The 22,974-nt window shown below is 46.7% G+C and overlaps 1 protein-coding gene across 1 annotated transcript in view; it reads right to left on the bottom strand.

Moving 5' to 3' along the window:
• Slc6a5 (solute carrier family 6 member 5) overlaps window positions 1–22,974 on the bottom strand; it is a 52,491-nt gene that overhangs the window by 7,091 nt on the left and 22,426 nt on the right. The window contains exons 8-15 of the mRNA XM_034511741.2: window positions 20,039–20,173; window positions 17,950–18,053; window positions 14,446–14,570; window positions 10,189–10,301; window positions 9,193–9,324; window positions 7,536–7,635; window positions 4,716–4,816; window positions 241–408 (exon numbers count right to left, since the gene is read on the bottom strand). Coding sequence (XP_034367632.1) covers window positions 241–408; window positions 4,716–4,816; window positions 7,536–7,635; window positions 9,193–9,324; window positions 10,189–10,301; window positions 14,446–14,570; window positions 17,950–18,053; window positions 20,039–20,173 — 978 coding nt within the window. The remainder of the gene's footprint in view (window positions 1–240; window positions 409–4,715; window positions 4,817–7,535; window positions 7,636–9,192; window positions 9,325–10,188; window positions 10,302–14,445; window positions 14,571–17,949; window positions 18,054–20,038; window positions 20,174–22,974) is intronic.

Here is a 22,974-nt window from a genome sequence, read left to right as displayed (position 1 = left end):
AGTACTGTGAGGAATAGCACAGTAATAGCTCATGCAGCCTGATGATTGGCTGAGCTCCTCCACTACAGGAATAATACATAATAAAAATGAGTTTAATAGAATCAATGGCAACTGTGATGGCTTACCCACCCAGTACCCTTCTTGAATATGTTTACTGGATCGTTTGTTTTTAATGCATAGAGCTTTTAGGATCTCTCCCTCGGGAGAGGCTACCAGAGGGAAAGGAGCCAGTAGAATTACCTCAATAAATCTCCCAGGAGCCAGATACATTTTTATCACGAACATAATCGGAATCCAGATAACAGAGCAGGCGAGCATCAGCCATCCAAGCACCATGGACCAGTTAGGATAGCGGTAAGAGCCGTAGGTCATGGGCTCCCACTGGTAGAAGCTGAAGCAAAGAATAAACTGGGAAAGAAGAGAAAGTTGCCTTAGGGTGATGGTGTGAGTGAGTCATTCATTCATTCATTCATTCAACACACATGTGCTGAACCCCATCGCATGCTTCATTTCTACTGCCTCATCTTATGTGGACTCTTGTCTATCTGAAAGAGGGTTTTCCAGTGACAGAAGTAAATCCTCAAGATGATGAAGGTGGAAACACACACTGAGCTGTTGCTCCTGTGTTTGTCCTCAACAGGAAATCAGTGGGGTGTGGGCATGTGCCTATACCCACAGAGGCCACACTAGGAGAACACAGCACAGTACCTGACAGGGCCAGGTGGCAGCCGGGAGTTCTGAAGAGACAGTCTGCACTATCATTGATAATTAAGCCTTTGTTATAACGGGGGAACGATGTGTTCAATGTATAGCTCTCAATCCTTTTCATTGAATCCATTTGGCTTTCTTCTTGAACAAGGAATGGCCAACATGTAGGAGCCGCCTCTAAAGTTGTCTATGTGAGACTCAAAATAGTCCCTGGTCCCCACAGGTGACTGATCTAGAAGCACAGTCCTATAATAAGCCATGGCAAAGAGAGAGGGGTTGGGGGGGAAGAGCAGCCCCCTCCACTGACTCAAGGGGACCAGTGTCATCACCAGTGAGCCTACGGCTCTACCGTTAATGAGCCGCAGGGCCTCTCAAATTTCTCAACTACAAAATGGATTTATTTTACACCATGTATGTAGTACTGGGCTTCTCTGGGAACAGAAGTCAGTAGTTACTCCAGAGACCGTCCTCATTCTTAAAAGGTCATGATTTGGGTTTTGGCCATTATCAGTTATCACATCATACTTCAACCAGCAAGATCTCTGAGATCTGTCCGAAGGCTTGGCTGGGCAGCTGCAGAGGGCCAAGGGAAGGCGTTGGCTGAAGTCAGAGGCACCTATATACAAAGCAAGGCTTCTGACAGCTCCAGCCCAGCCTGCAGAGACCATTTCTCAAGACACCATGACTCTGTGTGTTCTTCTTGCCTGTGGCAGCATAAGCCTAGAATTATCTACATAAGTCCTTTCCCCAGCTCTGTATCTCTCTTCCTACCATAAGCTGTAAGGTAACAAAATAATCGGAGGGAATTACATTCGGGGAAATAGCAGAAGGGAGTGTTTTGGAGAACTGGGAAGCCCTAGACAAACACAGAACATCCACACCAGTTCTGCAGGCTGCCAGGAACAGGGACTTTTCTTCAGTGCAATTCATTCGTTGATTCAAAGCAATGTAAGCCTGAAGACAAGGCTCCTGTCAACATTACCCTCCCCCTTCCAACTTTTGCCCCTGGAGTCATAAGCTTTATTAGCCAGTCTATTGGAAGTATGGCCCGATGTCATTACGGCAGGCTGCTCTGTTTCATTTACTATATAAATAGCAATGCATCTGCTTATGTGTGTGCCTGCAGTAACGTGATCAGACTATGCATATGATAATTGCATAAGGATATTTATGGCTCCATAAATCCATGACGGCACGTAGAAAAATGATGGATTTTATTTCAGAGGCCCTGAAGTAATTTAAACCCATAATCTTTCCCTGGTCCAGGACCTGGAAGATACCTATGCTACAGAGGCGAATGGTGAAATATAGGCAGGGCTGAGACCTTTGACACCCATTTCCACTTTTGCAAATATCACATCAAACGTTTAGGCACAAGCCAGTGGCTTGCCATGAATCTCCCTCTGCCAAGTCAGCTTTGATGACTTGGGGTAGGCTTTGCCACCGAGTCATGCTCACCTCTGCCTTTCACAGCAACCAAGTCAGACACAAGAGACACACTGGTTGGTGGTAATGACAGATCTAATGACATCCCTAGCTCCAAACAGTACAGAGAATCTGCTCAAGATAACCCCAGGGTGAATCCGCAACTTCTGACATGGACTCTACCAAGTCACAGCAAAACTGAGGAACTTCCCCAAGAATGAAAGAAAAACTAACAAGTTCCAGGAACCCCTCCTCCCTGAGTCTGAAGACTTGACTTCTAACCCAAACTGGCCATGCTGTACCTAGGTTGTTAGAACACAGAGGACAAGCTTGAAGGCCATCCCAGCTCACAGACAGTGTTTTAGTTCCGTGGTCTTGTGTGGCCTAGAGCAAGTCCCTTACCCTCTCTGAGCCTCAAATGCACACATCTGTAAAGTGGGGAGATGGCATGGGTGTAAAACATCACTGATAAGGCCAATAAAGGGCCTGCCTGGATACACGCAGCAACAGCAGCAGCAGCAGCAGCAGGCAGATGGCCGTGTGGTGCATCTCCACAGAGCAAGGCAAAATTCTGACACTCTTCTGGGATAAGAGGAAAAGGAGGGCAGAATCTAGAACATATTCTCACACTGACTCTGCTGATAATAAACCACAAGGAATGAAAACCAGGGGGCCAAGGGTCAACAGGGACAGAATTTGCTAACACAGCATATTCAGGCAACAGGCAACAACAGCATCTTCACACCTTAAGCTAAGCCAGCCCCATACACATTTCATCCCTGAGCATTTGTCTTTAATATTTTTCAGCTCTCATGCCCCAACTCCAGCAGGACTTTTCAGACCACGGATATAGATGTGGGTAAGCCGTCAGTGTCCGCACGGAAGACGAAGGCTGTGGAATGGATTTTCTGTCTAAACCTCTAGCTTTTCAGAAAGATATGGCTTGATTAGAACATACTCTCAGATGGGGGAGGGGGAAAGGCAAGCAAATAAAGAAAAAAATACATTCTCATTGCTTTTATTCATCCTGCATCTTAAAAGAAGCTGGAGTCTGGTGTTGAAAAGCGGGCTTTCTAGCTGGTTTCTAGTGCCACCTACTGGGCCAAATAAAAATTACAGACAACTTCCTCCAGGCTTGCTCAAAAAGGATTCCCCGTGAGCCAGAGGAAGAAAAAAAGCAAGCCTCAGAGGAGGGGAAAGACAAAACATCCCTGCTAATTAGCTTGGAGAAGTGAGGCCACTGATAGCTTCAGGCACAATGAGGGGGTTACATGTGTGAGTTTAAATCTCTGTACAGACTACAGGCACATGTGCAGCTCTGCTCATTAGGAAGAAGAATGTCAGGTGATCTCAAAACACCTTCCCCACACTTGAAGCTGACAACATGGCTCTCAAAAGCTATTAAATCAGCAGTAAACGCCTGATTAAAGCTACATTAATTGTAGAGTAGGCACATGGAGAATGGTTAGGAGCCAGAACGTGTGGGTTCAAATCCAGACTGTTGCTAACCATTGTACATTTACTGCTAGTTCAGCCACATAACTCCAGGCTTCCGTTTCCCTGGGATACTTAGTTTTAATTGTTCCCTTGACACAACCTAGAACCATTCGGAAAGGAGTGTCAATGAAGGATTGCCTAGATCAGGTTGGCCTGTGGGCATGCCTGTGGGGTGTCGTCATGCTTATGTTGGTTGATGTGAGAAAATACAGTCCATTGTAGGCAGCTTCATTCCCTAGGCAGAGGGATCTCATGAAGATCGGGGGCTGGAGAAATAGCTCAAAGGGTTAAGAGCACGTGTTGCTCTCATAGAGGATTGGAATTTGGTTCCCGGCTCACAGCCACCTTAACTACAGCTCCAGGGGATCCAATGCCATCTTCTGAAGTCTTCAGCTTCCCACATGCACCTGCACATACATGCACACCGACACACACATATACACGTGTAAGAAAATAATAGAATAAATCCTTTTCTGAAAAGTGGAAATCTAACTGGGCACCAGCAAACACACGTGCATTCATTTCTCTCTGCCTTTGACTGGATGTACCCAGCTGCTTCAATCTCCTGGTACTGTGGCTTCCCTACTGTGATGAACTACAACCTGGAACTGTAAGTAGAAATAAACCCTTTTGTCCCCTGAGCTGTTTTTGTTAGGTTATCTTAACATGACAACTGAAAAGGAAATAGGACGTTCCCCTTCTGCAAGACAGAGATAATTACGCCAGCCTGGCAGGACTGCTGAGAGAGAGCTCCACACACCAATCACCCAGAACAAAATCTGAACCATGGTAGATGTGTGTTCTACGTGGCTGTTGACTGCTACCTGCTAGCACAAAAGGAGATGGATATGATGCGCATATTCTACAAAGATGTGCTGACATCTCATGATCAATCCTAGCCCTGACTAGCCAGATACCTGGAAGTAAGTACTTTTCTGGCCTACAATACACTCACCCCGTAAGACAAGGCTAATACCCACCCCACCAGCTCTCCAACTTCACGGGGAGGCACACATGAGCTCAAAGGCAAAACATTGAAGTACAGGAGAGGCAGTGTCTGTGAGAGGAAAGCATTCAGCCCTTACGGTTAAAATGGTCGGCGTGACGAACGCCCAGCAGACTTTCCAGAAAATGTTGGGCTGGAATCCAATCATCATCTCAATGTCTTCACAGAACCTCTGCAAGCCTGCAAAGAGACAGCAGGGGACATGTGTGAGGTGCAGTGGGCAGGGGTGGGGTGCCCCTCACTCAAGAACCTTGGCTAAGGAAGAACCCAACTTAAATCAACATAACCCCTATTGTGACAGGAAACCATCAGACAGATGGCTTGCTACCTGGAATACTGGGGCTAAATGAATGTTGACATAGATACTAAACAGTCTCTGCAGTGAGGTTGAAAACTGTCATGGCAACACCTCCAGGGCTTAGTTCCAGGTGTCTTGGCAGTGGCATGTACATGCCTGTTGTCTTCCTGGCCACTCTAAAACTTCACCAAAGCAAAATGTAAAGGAGACTCTTCTCCACCCATAGATCCACCCCCCCCTGGCAACCTCTTAGTTTAGGAGGGGGTTGAAACGCTGCTTTGGAGGAAAGGCACTGATATCAGAAGTGGAACCCCCACAGAAATGGGGGTTCAATATACAAAGGGGACCTGATAGCTTCCTGAGTGAAAGTCTCTGCATTACAGTGGTCTCCAGACTTCCTAATGCTGTGACCCTTTAATACAGTGGCCTGGGTTGTGGTGACCCCCAACCATAAAATTATTTCATTGCTACTTGATAACTGTGATTTTGCTACTGTTGTAAATTGCAAATAGCTGTGTTTTCTGATGGTCTTAGGCAAGTCCTATGAAAGGCTCAATCCCGGGAAGAGGCTGCAGTCCACAGTTGGAGGACCACTGCTGTACTGGGGATGTCTAAAAACTCATCCAGGTGTAGCCAAGATGTGCCAAATGGAGAGGGAGGCCATGATATACTAATGACCAAACCACATGTCTATATGACCATCATGGGAAACCTAGAGATTTCTCCAAAAAAATTAAAAACAGAGGCTAAGGGAGAACCAGGAAAATTAGCATAGCCCAATACTGAAGCACTTGAAGTTTACTCATTCCTCCATAGCTAGATTTGCTTAGGGTTCAGGGGGGTCGATTTAACTTCTAAAATTAGGCATATTAAAAGGTTTGGTTTAATTGCTTTTAAGCCTCACTGAATAGGTCTGTTTTACAAGAATGTGCCTTTTGTGGCAATTAGCAGTAGAGAACCAGCTGAAAGCGCTAAGTCTGTGCTCGTGGGCCTGGCTGCAGACAAGCTACAAGTGAAGCCCCCTGCTCTTTCCAGCAACCAAACTCTCCCTGCAGTGGGGAGATGATCTTGAGTCTTACAAAAATTTCTCTTCAACTCCCCTCTGAGAGTAACTGCAGGGCTAGAGAGATGGCTCTGTGGCTAAGAGCACACACAGTTTTTCTAAAGAGCCAGAGTATGACCCCCCCCCAGCACCCACACCAGGCTCACGACCACCAGTAACTCCAGCTCCAGGGGATCTACTGTCCTCTTCTGACCTCCATGTCCATGCCCAGGTACACACACTCATACTCACACACACATAAACTGCATATGTGATTTTTTTTGTTTGTTTGTTTTGTTCTGTTCTGTTCTGTTCTGTTCTGTTCTGTTCTGTTCTGTTCTGTTTTGTTTTTCAAGGTAGGGGGTCTCTGTGAAGTCCTCTGGCTGTCCCGGAACTTTGTAGACCAGGCTGGCTACTTATCTCTGCCTCCCCAGTGCTGGGTTTAAGGCATGTGCCACCATGCTCAGTAATTTTTTTTTAAGTAATGATTGTAGCCTCTTCTTGTTTCTAGGGTGCCTACACTTTACATGAAAGACTTTAATTTTCTATCCTGATTTTCTGCTCTATTTTATTTCTCTTTTATTTTAATGAGATTTTCGGGAAAACCAATAACTTTTGCATACCTGTCAGTATGATACTAACAATCAAGACACTTATTCACAGGGCACACAGAAGTTGGAAAGTGTGTTGTCCTCATTTTGGAGGTCAGAGCTCTGCAGATACTTCTGGCCTCCCCATATGGTGACCTGGTGGCACCTCTATTCCAAGAAATTTATTTCACTTACTTTTCTCTTAGGACAGAGTTGCTATCTCTTCAGGGATTGTAATACTATTAGATCATTGAACCCTGAATGTTTTATCCTCCTAATAGTTGCTATGTGGCCTTAGCTAGTGACCATTCTAAAATGTCTAAGCAAAAAGGAGCTAGCAGTACCTGAGCCAAACTGAGCAGACTAACCAGGAAACTTCTGGGGTGATCTCCAGGACACATACTTGTGCACAAAGGGCAGAGGTGGCTGCCATCCTTTATCCTTGATAATAGCTCTAATGGATGGGGTGTGTGTTGCTATGGTGATGGCAGAACTAGTAAACCATTAGGAAACTGAAAGTTTCTTTTCTGGGAAAATCTGGGACTTAGATACTGTATGTCAAGTTCTCCCAGGTTACCAAGACTGAAAGGCTCTATGATCAAATGGCCTTTGGTACCCTGGGGCTGTGGGACGCAGCCACCTTTCACCCCAAGCACATGGGCACTGACACCACCAACAGAGAGAATAACCCCACACCAGTAAAAAAGTCCTCCTTCCTCATCTGACCACTGGCCACAGGTATTAACTGTGCCAGCCCATACCCAAAGCCAGGTCCTACTACCTTCTTCACACACTGCTAAGATTCACAATCAGACACCTTTGGTTTCTCATTCAATTTCACCACAGTGATCCTGAGGCAAGCTCAGAAATAGAGGCATTGAAACCCTTTACCTATGGGGTACATACTTGTCAGCAAGGTCTACCGTACATTCTGGCTCTCCCTTGGCAACAGGCCGATTGTCCCCTTACCATACACATAGGAGATGCCAACAAGCTCAAATATGGCAATGATGACAAGGGCATAGGAGGCAGCATAGGTGTCCACAAGCTGAAACATGTAGATTCCACCCTAGCAGGAGAGAGAAACAGCCACCGTCAAATAGGACTCTGTGACCGGGCTCCATCTTCCCACCTGTAATAGCCCCTCTTCTCCCTCCTGAGGACCAGCAGGTTCAGAGTCCTCCCTGTTCCACAACAGAGACCTATACCTGGACAAGGCATGTAAACTGGAGACTTGGCCAGCTTAACAGGGACATCCCTCAATGACCTCTGATGTGATCGATGAAGCACAAAAAGCTGACTAAATACCTTATATTTTTTCCAAGGCGAAGGTCAGCCTCTGAGGTAGCTGTGAGAACAGCCTCCTGGCTCCATATTTGCTGTGAGCCATCAGTGACCACTTCTACCTGTGTAGATGCACTTGATTGACCCTCGTGTGACCTTTAGCTACGGCTGTGAGCTGACTTTAGCATCACCTGAATCTCTTTGAGGAATTCTCCTGCTTCCCTTCATTCACTTGGGAAGACCCACTCTAAATGCAGTTGGCACCCTCTGGAAGGTTTTACATCTGGAAGGGACCAGATGTAAAAGGTCACAAAAGAAGGAAAAGTGTCCACTCTTTCTCAGCCTGGCCTTCCCTCAAAGCTCAGAGTTAATTGACCTCGTTGCTACTGACTCCTTCGGTAATATCCAAAGCAGCCTTTCCAGGCTCCCAAGGTGAACCAAGCTCTCCAGGAACCCTCCAGGTCTTCAGCAGCAGACTGAGACTGCTTGAGGCACTAAGTAACTAACTGTTGGGTTCTCAGCTCCTCAGGTGTGAGGCAGATTTTGAACTACTCTAACCACCTGGCATAAGCTGACCCCTATCAGTTCTGTTTCTCTAGAGAACTCTGACTAATACACTGGGCTTTCTTCACACATTCTGAGTTCTCTCTTCTCTCTGCCTTTCTCTGAAATCTCCCTGCAACAGATGAGGCTTGGAGGTCATCTCATTCCTCCACCACTTTATAGATACAAGAACTAAGGCCCAGAGGAGTGGATCGTTCAAGGCCACAGAGACAGCAAGTACAGTGTATGCCCTAAGTGTCACCATGTAATTTGCCAACACACTCAAGACTAGAAAAAAAAACCTCAAGTGACATTTGTGTTTATATATAATAATAACCATCTTGGAAATGTGACTGGTGGATAAATCTGGACATTCCTGCTTTCTGCTTTCTGCTTTCTGCTTTCTTTAAGTAGGACACACCTGTCTTATTGGCTCAAGAAGACTACATCTCAATTATGAAGATACCAAGGGCCTTGCTAGGAGCCAAGATGACATATTTCCATGTGTGGTCACAATCATCATTGAGTTCGTGCCATCTATGGAAATGACAGGGATTTGGCACTGGTTTTGAGGTCTGAGAAATGTAAATACAGGGATAGCCAGCCATCACAAGTCCTCCACCTGCTCCACATCGAGCTTATGGCAGCAGGCTCTCAGCTGCGTGATGACAGACAGCCATTACACATCTCCCACCTGACCCATAATCACCTGTAAATAGTAGGTTCTTACCCAAGAGTGATCATTGGACAGTCATCATACGTCCTCCACTGCATCTGGTCATGCAACGAGGACTCTCACCTGTGTGATCATTGGGAAGCCCATAATGAAGAAGCAGATGCAGCAGCCCAAGGTGAACACAGGCTTGTGTGTGCGCAGATATTTGGGAAACTCATCCGAGATGGAGGTCACGATGGTCTCGATGGTAGCAAACTAAAAAGAACCAGGACAAAAGCATTGGAGTTCAACTATCCCTCTCAAAACCCCCTCCAACGTGCTTTGTGTATGTCACTAGAGAGAGCTGTGCTTGTGTTCTGTGTATTTTTTAGTGTCATTCCTTTGATAGGTCTAAATGACCTTTCTGGATGCCAACACACAAAGTCAGGAGAACTCAAGCAGTGTGTAAGCTTCAGAAGCTCTAACCCAGACCTCTAGGGAATGCACTCCCAATCATCCATCAGGACATCTTAGCTTCGTTTTGTATTCATGAGATGTAAATTCCTCTCCTCTAGTTATCTACCATTTGATCTCCTATTTGAAGGGAAACCCACTTTGCACCCAATGACTAAACTCTGAGCACCTGTCAGCGTGATTTGTAGTAAGTTCAGCCTCAAAGCAATTTTCCTAAAATTGACTTCATATTATCATCCCTTATGCTGTCCTACAGAATTCATGTTAGCAAGATGATGCCAGGGAGGGAAGGAGGCAGGCTAAAACTTGGCATGGAGAACAGAAAGAGGGAATGGAAGAGAGATGAGAGCCCCTTTGTACCATCACATGGTCACCAAAAATTTGAGGTTAAATTGGCTGTGATGGTGCACTCACGTAATCCTGGCACTCAGGAAGCTGAGAAAGGGGGCTAAGAAGCTCAAGGCCATCCTGAGATATGTACTGAGATTTTTTTCTTAAGCACGCACACTCAAATGCACATGCACAGAGTTACTGTGACTCTACACAGGTCCCTCACCATCCAGACATTACTCAAGAGAAGCCACCCATAAGCCTATGTCATAGAATCATGGAAAGTGGAGTCTTTGAAGGGTTTGAGGGGAAGGGGTGGGAGAGACAGGGACTCACCATGGTGTCAAGTCCAAGTGTGAGAAGCATCAGGAAAAAGATGATGGCCCAGAATGGAGAGAGAGGCAGCCTGGTTAAGGCCTCCGGGTAGACCACAAATGCAATGCCTGGCCCTGGACAAAGTGAGAGAGATGGTGTCAGGGAGGTCCCACTCAAAGCCCCTCTACCCACAGCCTTCTCTCCGCTGAGATCCTGAACTATTTCACAGGTCATGGGTTTGCTCCACTGTCTCTTACTTATGCTCGTCTCTGCTAATTAGACCATGCTATCTCCCATGCAAATACTAAGAAACTACATTCTTTTATTTGAATGGAGGCGAAGATAATTATTACCCTCTGGTAGAATTGTTGATATTGAGCCCTGAGGGGTACCTGGCAGTGTCTGAAGACAGTTTTGTTTCTCACAACTGGGTTGAAGTAGGATAATTTGATGATCCATTCTTTCAACTTGGCAGGATCTAAAGTCACCTAGGGAACAATCCTCTGGGCATGTCTGTGAAAGAGTCTCTATGTTGGCTCTCTCTCTCTCTCTCTCTCTCTCTCTCTCTCTCTCTCTCTCTCTCTTCTCTCTGTCCTTCCTAACTTATATTCCTATAGAGGCAATTATTCCTATAGAGGCAATGTGACCATATGCAGCAAGTGCCAATCCTCATACCTTCCCCGAAATGAAAAATGCATCCCCCTCTGACTGTGAGGCAGATAAATCCTCCCTCCTTGATTTTGTTAGCATTTTGTCACAGCAAGGAGAGAAGAAGCTCGGACAGAAACCTGCTTTAATTAGAAAGCAGAGACATGCGGGGGCCGGGGGGGGGGGAGATAGCTTCCTAAGAGTACCATATGATGGGGGGGGGCTGTGTTTATGTCTTTTCAGCATGCAGGTGCCCAGCATCCAGAAGAGGGCATCAGCTCCCCTGGGACTGGGATACAGGCAGTTGTGAGCTACCTGATATAGGTACTGGGAATTGAACTCTGGTCTTCTGAAAGAGCAGCAAGTGTTCTTCACTGCTGAGCCATTTCTCCAGCCAGCATAACAGCACTTTTTTAAAACCAGAATTTATTGGGTTGTTGGTTCCTAATGTTTCACAAGGCCTGAGGGTGTTGAAAATATAAAATCTTGAAGGCCTGTCCTCGAGATAAAACCTTGGAGATACCCCCTGTCCTATACATTTATTGAACAGACTGTAGAGCCAGGCTCCAAAGGCTTCTTAAGTGAAGCATAAAAGAAAAGTCTGTATTAAACAACAGTTGAAAATAGGTCTAAAACAGACCCAGAAAGCCAGCCCGGGAAGCTGACACAAAGTCCCTGGGACACTTTCTACCAGTGTCTCAACTGTGGTGCTTGAATATCATTCCATCCTTTGGGTGTTTCTGCCTTGAAGGAAGGTCAATAATTCTGACAGGCACACTTCCTGAGAAGAGAGTGGTCACTGCAACCAATTGGCCTCATTATGATGCTGTTTCTGACAAACCACCATAACACAGTGGCCAGTGTTTGGACCAGCAGCTGTCCTGCATATGGATATGCTGGATACCGCTCAGCTAGGCTGGGGCGCAGCTGACCCCACACGTTACTCGGCACACATTCTGCAGAGCGTTCTTGGAACAAGGGGAAATATACTTCAGAAGAACAGATAAGAATGTGTGTGAGCAGCTAACCATTAATCTGATCAAGGGGAGGAGTTAGAGAGAAGACTGAAGGAGCTGAAAGGGATTGTGGTCCCATGAGAAGAGCAAAAATACCAACCAACCAGAGCTCCCAGGGTCTAAACCACCAGCCTGGGAGCACATAGGGAGAGACCCACGACTTCATCTGTATATGTAGGGGAGGACGGCCTTGTCAGGCATAGGTGGGAGAGGAGATCCTTGGTCCCATGAAGGCTGAACACCAAGTGGGGGGAAATTCGAGGGTGGGGAGGTGGGAGTGAGGGGGGTAGGTGGGGGTACATACTCATAGAAGCATGAGGAGGGGGTATGGGATAGGGGGTCCCTGGGTGGTGGGGGGAATGGGGTAAGGGGATAAAATCTGAAATGTAAATATAATATCCAATAAAAAAACAACAAAAAAAGAATGTGTGTGAGCCACATTCATAAAGTCTCAGCAACATAACTGCCTAAACATGAACTGAACAATGATGGACATGCCAAAGAAGACAGGAAAAATCATGAGGCTTCAACCCTACACAAAAAAACTACAGATATAAAGCTGAGAGTGAGAGAAACAGTCTTCCCCAAGGAAGTCCATACCAACTGGTTATCCAATACCAAAGGGTCTGCCCTGAAAACATCCATACAAGTAACATCATACAGACCAAGCAGTTTCTATTTAGGAGTGTGTGTGTGTGTGTGTGTGTGTGTGTGTGTGTGTGCACATACAATAGCAGTTGATAAAAAGAGGCCATAAATTTGAAAGAGAGCAAGAAGGACTACATGGGAGGAAAGAGAAGGGGGAAGTTATGTAATTATATATAATCTCAAAAACAAAAGAGACAATAAGAATATATAATATATAAAATTTTTAAAAGAATATATGTGAGTTCCACAAGGGGTCTTGGAAGAGGTCCTAAGACGCAGGGACCCTCCTGGAGAATGAACCCATTGTTCCGGTGCCTCAGTTAGATGTGATTTTCTTCCTGTAAAATGGAGGGAGTAAGCAGCTATGGAAGGGGGAACTTCAGAGGGACATGCTAGAAATTCCTACTGCTTTGCATGTGGAAGATACACAGATTTAACCTGGTTATTAGTGGTACCTGTCCACCCCTGGCCTCACTGGGCCGGGACAGGAGACAGCTCAGGGCAGCTAGCCTAAGTGGTCTGTCCCCAAATACCATTTTTTTTATCAATTCGTCCACTAATTCCCAACAAGATAGGTTTGGTGGTTGTGTTTTGTTTTGTTTTGGAAACCAAAATGTCTCAGATATTCTAGAAAGTGGGGCAGAAACTATCAGCCTCAGTGACTCCACTAAAAGAAATTGAGGTTACAGAACAGCTAGGGGTGGCTCCGTGCCTGAGGATAAGGCCTTCTTAGCATCTCCTGCCTCCTCGCAGAGAATAGGGAAATTCTCAGCCAGGGAAAGCACTGCACAGCCCACTGATACAGAACCAACATCCCTGGGGGCTCACACTCTCTCTGGGAGAGATAATAACACCCTCGGGGTATGCTGGAGCCTTAGCTCTTTGAGGCTGTATTGGCACAAGTGGAAGCAGTGATTAATTATGCCTGGCAAACAGGAAGAGACTGGGCCACACCTCCAAAAAGAAGACCTTCTAGAACTTGGCTCTGCTGTGTGCTGACTCTGAAAAACACAGGGAGCCACTTGAAGGACAACTGCCAGACAAGCCTCCCACCACTGGAGGGGGCTGGGGCGCAGGGCCATGCCTCTTTGCTCCTGTCACAGTCCCCACACGCTGAAGCTCATATGCCTGGTCAGTCCGGACCAGAATAATCAGCAATCTCCACAATGAAAGCCCCCAGCGGCCACAAACCTGCAATACCCTAATCTTCTGTAGAACCAGGCAGAGTGGAAATAAGGTTAATAAAAAAAAAAAAAAAAAAAATCGCAAATGCTCCCTCTGCAAATGCTGTCCTGGAAATAGAAGTTGAATGTATTCAAATGAAAGCTCCTTACAAACTCAAAAGCACTATGCAAATGTTAGCATCATTTGGGTGTAGTGTAAACATCTATCCCCCACTCCCACCCCCACCACCCATCCACCCTTTCCACTCGCTGGGGAGAAAACCGCAGGGCTGCAGTGCTAACTAAGCAGAAAGCCTTGAGAACATACTTGACCTAACAATTAGGAAAGTGCTTGGTAAGGACAAGGCTCCCCTGGCGTCCAGTTGGAGCTCATTAAACACCGGCACTCAGCTTCTCCAGCACTGTACAGCGGGCACCGGCCCGCTGCAGGGCTGTAGGACGCCTAACGACTCCCCTGCTCATGCCTAACTGGAACAGCAGGCACAACCTCAACCCACACAGGCTGGAGCAAGTTTAAGAGAGCAAGGAAGACAACAGGCAGGGGTGGGGGGCTAGAAACAGGAAGAGGGAAGAGGCCAAAAACCATCTGTCTCTAACTCTCTCCGTTGAGGCTTTCTGTAACTCTTCGTTGAGCTTCTCAATGGAGTCTGTCTTGCTCACTCTGTCAAGACACTCAAGCACCCCACCTTCATCCATTCAAGTTCCTGACAGAACAAATCAGGAGCTTGTGAAGCGAGGCAGGAACCCGCCCTAGAACAAGCAGGGTGACCACTGCTCTGTACCTTGGTCAGCCACATTCTCAATGTTGACTTTGCGTTCGTTGGCCATGAAGCCGATGACAGAGAAGATGACGAACCCAGCAAAGATGCTAGTGGCACTGTTGGTGCAGGTTACAATTAACGTGTCCCTGGAAGGAAAAGACCAGAGTCTGAGATTAGGTGAACTCCGTGAGTAAGAAGGGGCAGAGAAGGACAAGTATGTGCCATGTATCTGTGTACCCGTGTGCATGCATGACCACCTATGGACATGTTGTCCGCACACACATACATCCAAGGAAAGAAGCAAGCAGTCTCGAGCACAGATGCCCTCCTGTCCATCCAAAATGCCTCAAAAGACTCAAATGCTATTTTCCTAAGCCAGTATAATTTCTAACTGTAATCTAAACACTCACTCTTATTTCCACAGATAAACATGTAGCTCTCACCCCTCGTCAAAGAATTTTCTTTTTTCAACAAAGGAGACCATCTGAGAAAGCAGAGAATGGCTGATTGTGAGGTGCTGGTCTCCAATTCCCCAGCTGATACATCCACAACACAACCTTTATTCCCAAGGCTCAGAGACATCACAGAAGAGGGGGCAGAAAGATTGTCAGAGCTAGAGGAGCAGGAGGTCTGGTATGAGACAATGTCTTTGAACAACAAAAAGACACAAAGTGAAGGGAGGCAGGGAAGAGGAGATAGGCTGAGGAGGAAGGGGTGAATGAGATCAAACTACATTATATAACACTCTCATAGAATTAATAAAGATATTATATATCATTCTATGTGATAACATTATAATGGCCCCATCTGGGACCACTGGGGGAAACTCTATTTCCTTATGCTTAGGACAGGGTCACAACTAATTCACAGTGGCTAAATGCTCCCATCTCCCCCTAATTAGTATGATGATGCTCAATCCCCAGTGTGGTCACGTTTATAAGGCAGGGCATTGAAAGGATGGTTTCATCCAATGAATAAGACGATGCCCTCATGAAAGAGGCTGTGAGGGACATGCTGCGCTGATCCCTACTCGTACACAGCAACAAGGTACCATCCATAACTTGGAGAGAGACCTCATCAGACACTGAATCTCCTAGCACCTTGATCTTAGAGTTCTAAAACATCATAAATATGAACGATAAACTTCTGTTGTTTATAAATTATCCAATATAAAGTATTCTTGTGATAATAGCCCAAAATAACTATGATATCAAGATAGGAGATAATCCAGCCCTCACAGTAACAAAGGAGAGTTCTGAGATTCAGTATGAGGAACCCACTATGAGGAATAAAAGGCAGTGGGACATTGGAATGACATCAGAATTATGAGGGCAACCTGGGGCTAGGGATCAAAGGGCTGAAAAGAGCCAGAGAAGCAACGAAGACAGGCATCACTGCCTTCATCCTAGAACAGTGGGTCTCAGCCTGTAGGTCATGACCGCTTTGGCAAATCTTTATCTCCAAAAATATTTACATTACAATTCATAACTAGCAAAATTACAGTTATGAAGTAGCACTTGTGGTGGTTTGAATATGCTTGCCACATGGGAAGTGACACTATTAGAAAGTGAGGCCTTGTTGGAGTAGATGTGGCCTTGTTGGAGGAAGTGCATCACTGAGGGGGTGGGCTTTGAAGTTCTGCCCAGTGTGGATGGAAGAATCAGTCTTCTCCGGGTTACCTTCCAAACAAGATATAGAACTCTCAGCACCAATGCTTTCCATATTCCTACTAAGATGGCCCATTAAAGCATTCTGCTGCTTTCCAAATCGAAAGTCTCAAAATCCACATTCCTCCAAACAAAAACATGGCCAGGCCTATCACAGCAACACCTCACTCCCTGGTACCAACTTTCGTTTTAGTTAAGATTTTATTGCATGAAGAGACACCATGACCAAGGCAACTCTTACAAAGGACAACATTTAATTGGGGTTGGCTTACAGGTTCAGAGAGGTTCAGTCCATTATCATTATGTCAAGAAGCATGGCAGCATCTAGGCAGACATGGCGCTGGAGATGCTGAGAGTTCTATAAATTGGTCAGAAGAAAACCAGGAAAAAACTGACCCTTCCACACTGGGCACCCCCTCAGTGATGCACTTCCTCCAACAAGGTCACACTCCTAATAGTACCACTTCCCATGAGCCAAGCATATTCAAATCACCACAACAACTAAAAATGTTTACAGTTGAGGGTCACTACAGCATGACCTTTTAATTGTATTAAAAGGTCATAGCATTAGGAAGGTTGAGGATCTCTGTTCTAGAGCCTTCAGCTGGTAACAGAGCCAGGGGTTCACAGCCTACCCAAGGCTCAAATGTGAGGTCACAGAAAGAAGGAAGGAACATTGAACATACATTAAAATCCTGGCCTTCTTCCTCTTTCTCCTCCTTTCCTCCTTCCCTTCCTTAAACCCCCTTTGTTGGTAGCAACCACTTGCAATTTTGAGTGGAAGCGGGGAGCTCCTATGGTAGCTGCTATGACCTAATAACCCGTCCAAGCCTGACCTTACAATCTCCATGCCCGGTTGCTAGTATGCTTCATGTATAACCTAAAATGACCCTGAGCCGTTCAGTTTCCTTCCTGTTCTGTAATGGTGGCAATGACTTTACCTCTCTCATTCAGGGGCTGTGAACATGGGGACTGTACATCTCACTCAGCCCTGCACAGAGCTGGTGTGAAGAAAGCATCTGCCCTGTAAACCCCTGGGCTACCTAAAGAGCATGTGGAGGCATGCATGGGGGGCATGCATGGATTACTTGGTAGTGAAACAGAATTTGAATAGCTTTCTAGCTCTCCGCCTAGCTCCTATGCCATGTAGCCTCACTTCTTGTGAACACACAGCAATGCTTTGCCCTCTGACGGTCCTCAGACCAGTTGGCCTCAGTAGCTGTTGAGCAGTGTAACCAAAGCTGTTCAAATGCCCGAGTCTGGCATCTACACCTGTCCTTCAAGAAAATTATGAGCTAAATTATGGCACCTTGATTCTGAATGATGATAGTAACTGCTGTTGTTTACCGAGTACCTACTGTATCCATAATACCCTTTGATAACTGCGTGCATCACCTCTTACCCACAAGACATTGCACTCTGTGCTCTATAGATGAGAAAACAGATGTCCAAAAGGGCCACGTCCTTGCATTTGTAGCACATGGTAAAACTATCCTCAAATGCCCCCTAGCTCCATGCTGTCCCTTCCTCTGCATCAGTCTGTCTTTACCTCTTGAAATCAAATGATCAGTGACCCTACTGCACACATGACTATTCCATGACTGTATACATGGACTTCTACAGGACACAGCCAGCCACAGTGACCCTCTCCAGGGACATACTGCATCCTGTAGGTAGCCACTGAGTCCCCACTCAGGGTCCTGGTCAGTGGGGTCAGCTGAGATGAAGGAGTGAGTGACCAGGCATTAGCCAGCCACTCCTCCTGCATGACTCTATAACTCTGCCTAGGGTGCATGCTGAGGCTCCATTTTGCTCAGTTTGCTGGCCTGCAGCCTCTGGACCACATGTCTGCACATACCTGTAGCAGTTGTTGTGGAATTTGTTGTAAGAGGAAAGAGTAATGAGCCCTCCCCAGGCCGCAGACAGGGAGAAGAAAATCTGAGTGGCAGCATCTTTCCACACCTGGGGAGAAGAAGGAGAGTCAGGTCACCGAGTGAGCCCAGCCTCCAGTGACATGCTTGACACCATGTCACCTTCCCACGTGAATTGGGGGTGACTGGGGACAAGAGAGGTGTGAGTGCACAAATGGAAGCCGTGCCTCTCTTGGGCCTGAAGCCCAGGCAGGACTTAGCTGGGAGACTCTAACTGTGTAATCGAAGGAGGGATTGGGATAATCTTCGTGCAGACTTTCTGAGTGGGCAAGGAAAATGGATGTCGGCTTTACCAGCCTCGCACTGGAAATCTACCTTTGTGTCCAGGTTACACGTCCCACCACACCACACCAGACAGAAAAGGATGACAAACATCTCTCAAAGTGCTTACCCACCCTCAGAACAATCTGTGACACCGAAATATAGTCACGGATTCAAAACAAAAACCCATTTTAATTGACAGTCTTATGCCTTATGACAACTGCCAGAACCTGAGCTTCCACACTCTGAGAAAGAGTGGCAACAAAGTGGACAGACTTCACAAGGCCACCTCCCTCCTGAGCTTGGCTTGCTGGCCACCATCATAAAGTTTCAGGTCACTCAAGCCTTTGCACACTGTGTATATATGGCATCTACAACGAATATCTTCATCAATATAATCATATCTTGAAATTGACCTTAAGGTGGCTAGTGAAAATTTTTACTACTTAAAGTCACCTGCAGCAATAACTGGGGACCAGGACCAAGCAGAAAGAGAACAGACTCCCAAAGCTTGTTTTCTCACACACACACTCACACACTCACACACACACACACACACACACACGGGAGGCGGGGAGAGAAGCAAATGTGTAATAAAAAATTTTTATGTACTTAAAATAATGTAAAGGTGGATTTCAAGTGTGAGACTGGCTAAAACCCACATCCACCCAGCACCCATTCTTGTCTGCTCAGAAACAATGCTTTGATTGGTTGAAAATCAGTGTTGTGTCCAGCTTCTCCATCAGGAAGGCTCGAGTGGGGAAGACCAGCATGTCATTTAGTCCCTGGACAATTATGTGAAAATAAATTATTATGTGGAACCTCTGCAGTCTCTGCTCCTCAAAAGAGGAAGGCTGCCCCTCTCTTCCTCGACTCTCACACCTTTGCTGCCTGCAATGATGATGTGATGGTGGGTGCTACAGCAGATCTCGGGGATCTAGTGCTAAGGTTGGTGAGGAGGAGAGACCAGACCCTTGATCCTTCGTGACATCACAGAGGATTGAACTGGTCTTTGACCAGCAACCATGAGCGTGACCTCAACTGTTATCTTGTTTATGCTGCCAATACCTGGACTCTTTGTGGTATATGCAGTCAAACTCAGTCCTTGCCATGAGTTTTTGATGTACTCTTGGAAAAGCAGTTTTCAAAATTCATCTGCAGTTACACACTCACCCTTCATAGGGAAGGGTGTGTGAGAGAGTGAATTTTTTAGAGTGTGATGTCCATACACCTGACCCACAGAGAGAGTTCAAGTATCTGCTGGTCCCACATCTGTGTTCAGGAAATATTCAAATGTGTCTGGGGCCTTTAAAATCAACGATCTGCTTGTGCTCTGATTTGCCAGCCACCAACACTCTGCTTCCAATGCGCTATACTTAGTAACGAATAAGTGATGTGCAGGGGCCCAAAGCTATCAAAGGACCCCCGCCATCATCAGGGCCTAGACTGCAACTGCAGATGGAGAGCCACTACTTCAGAATCTGAAAGCACTCAGTTGCCTGATCACTATCCTAGCACACGAAGATCTCCCAGACCTGAAGATGTAGCCATGGGGACCCTGAAGGGAAGGTAGGCTCCAGCTGTTCCACATCCAGGAGAGTGGTCTACCCTGAGAGTGAGTCTGTCTGTCTGTCTGTCTGTCTCTCTCTCTCTCTCTCTCTCTCTCTTGCGCGCACACACACACACACACACACACACACACACACACACACCACCCCTGCCTCCAGTCCACTATAAACAGAAAAATGAGCCCACCGTGGCATCCGTGAGTTTTTCCCACTTAGGTGTGATGAAGTACCAGATGCCGGCTCCAGCTCCAGGCAGGGTGACTCCTCGAATAAGGAGGATGACCAGTACAACGTAAGGGAATGTGGCTGTGAAGTACACCACCTACAGAGCAGAGGGATGGAGAGGCAGGTGATCAGCATCCCTGAGGATATCACTGAGCTGAGGTGGCAGGGGACCTGTCACCCTAAACACTGCTAATATGTAGCTGAGCAGGCACAGTTCACCAGCCCATCAGTGAGATCTCCCCAAGCTCTGACCCACAAAAGACGCTGGGGCCAAGGTCAGATGGAGAAGAACAGAGGGTACACGCCTTCCTGACCTGTCAATCAAGCCTCATGGTGAAGAAAGCCTCAAGGAAGAGGCCTAAGGCTTTGGGGTGAGGCAGCCAGGGCACAGGAGACCCAGAGACATCCCCCTGCTCAGCTACCAAGTGATCAACATGCAAGAAGCCAGAGATGGGGAGGGAGGCTCTGTGCTATGTTCCCCAAAATTTCTACCCCATCTCTGTTGGAGGGCCCAAATTTCACCATTAGAGTTAAAACACTTTGACTTATACATACCATCCTGGCTTATACAGACACCCTAGATAAAATGGCCTCACAGGGTGAAGAGATTGTGACTCTAAAATTAGACACATTCCTATTCAAATGGTATCCTATCTCTGATACTGAAGTGTGACCTTGGGCAATCTCCTAAGGCCTCTGAACCTCAGTTTATATACCTGCAATTTGGATACAGAGCACCTGTCCTAAAACAACACATAGGATTATACAAGCTGCTGTGTGGAAGCAGGCACAGGGCCTGACCATCAGAGGATCATTAAATACGCCTAAGTTTCACAGGCATATATGGAGGGCTTCTGGTGAACTGGCTCTGCTATACAGAGAAGGGATACATAATGGAAAGGACTCAGTATCTGAATAGGGGCTGAGCAGTCAGCAATAGGAAACTTGTGGGACTCAAGGGAAGGACACAGTGCCCAGTCTGGGAGTGTCTGAAGGATTCATGGGTCTTAGAGCAGGAAGGTGATCTCAAAGAGTCCAGGCAAGCTGGTAAGAGGAAGGAGGGGAGAGGGTGGGTGAGGCAGGAACTAGAAAGTGATGCTCTGCCTGCTCCTGCTAGGATGGCAGAAGGCCAGGACTGGAGAGACAGGCAGCTGGAGGAGGTCAGGGCATGGGAGGCCCAAAGTGCAAATACAGTTGTAGCTTCTGGAGGAGATGGAGGGACTGAGTAAAGGAACATCTGGAGGAACATCGGCAGAACTTAGGGATGTGTTAGATGAGAATAAGTAGTATGAGAATAGGGGTACTTTCTTTCCTGTCAATCAAGCCTCAAGGTGAAGGAAGAGCTTGAGATTGAGATTTAGTAGATGGTGAGCAGCCAGGTAGGCCTAGCTTGCTATAAAAAAGGACTGTTGGGCAGAGCCTAGAAGGAATACCAACAGGGGTGGCAAACTGTGCCTGCTCAGCTTCACAGTCATAGGGTCTGGTGTTCAAATCCTGACTCCTCCACTTACGAGCTGGGTCGCTTTGGGAAGCAGCTAAACCTCTCTGGATGTAAGTGCCAATACCTGCAGGTGGTAATAGCTGCATGTTCCTCACAGAGTACTGGAGGAACATGATGGAGCAATCAAAGGGAAGAGGATTGAGAGCCTGCCTAGGATCACAAAGGTAACCTGTCAATCACTGAAACACCCTGCCACTCAAAGCCAAGCTCTCACTCTCTGGCTCCAGCCCAGAAGGGTCTGGCTACTTCTTTCCCCCTCTACCACTACACTGACCATGACACCTTTCCTCTGACCCATGCAATATTAGCCACTTCACCCTTCTGGTCCCAGAGATGAGGTAGTGCCCACAGCCAGCCCCTCTGTGGTGGTTTGAATATGCTTGGCCCATGGAATGGCAGTATTGACAGGTGTGGCCTTGTTGAAGTTGGTGTGGCCTTGCTGAAGGAAGTGTGTCACTGTAGGGATAGGCTCTGAGACCTTCCTTTTAGCTGCTTGGGAGCCAGTCTTCTCCTGTTTGACTTTGGAAAGATGTAGAACTTTCAACTCCTCCAGCCCCGTGTCCTGCCTAGATGCTGCCCTGCTCCCGCCTTGATGATAATGGACTGAACCTCTGAACTTATAAGCCAGCCCCAGTTAAATGTTGTTCTTTATAAGGGCTGCCTTGGTCATGGTGTCTCTCCACAGCAGTGGAAAGGAAATCCTAACTAGGACACCCTCCTACATTTCCAAATTTGCTTCTCTCCTCTTAAAGTCTGAAGGCAAAGTGAAGACTCTGCACCTGCACACAGACATTCCAAAACCCAAGGACATCTGACACCTTGAGACAAAAAAAAAAAAAAAAAAAAAAAAAAAATCACTCTACTGGCCAGACTGACCTCCCAGCTGTGAGAAGAGACTGGAAGAGGAGCTGCTATCTGACAAGGCATGGTCACAGCCAGGCTCACTTCTTACCTTCACCAGGGAAGGAGCAACTGAGGACACTTGACCCAGGGCTGATGGGAAGGAAAGCCTACAGGAGGACCAGAGAGGAGAAGAGACTTCCTAATCCATAGAGGCCTACGGGGGAATCATCAAGACCCCTCTCTCTCACTTGGCATCAGCCTAGTCAGCTGAGCCAGCTGTCTCCACGTGGCTATTGTGACATGAGTCTTATTTTTCAGAGAAGGAAGCTGAGGATTAAATATTTCATTCATGAACTTCCGGCTTGAACCAAGATCCAAACCCGAAGCCACTCCAAAGCCGTTATTTCCATTAGGGTCATTCTGTGAGCTGACAGACCAGAAACGGGAGCTGGGTGCTAACAGTAGGCAAGGGAGGTGTCTAGGATGCATGCCTTCAGGAGGTACCACTTGCAGGGACCTACAAGCCAGTGTGAGTGTCTCCTTAAATTCATACC

The sequence above is a fragment of the Arvicanthis niloticus genome, chromosome 1, assembly GCF_011762505.2.
Source record: "Arvicanthis niloticus isolate mArvNil1 chromosome 1, mArvNil1.pat.X, whole genome shotgun sequence".
NCBI classification, from domain to species: domain Eukaryota; kingdom Metazoa; phylum Chordata; class Mammalia; order Rodentia; family Muridae; genus Arvicanthis; species Arvicanthis niloticus.
Note: the sequence above shows the minus strand (reverse complement) of the source record. Positions and strands in the feature narration are given on the sequence as shown.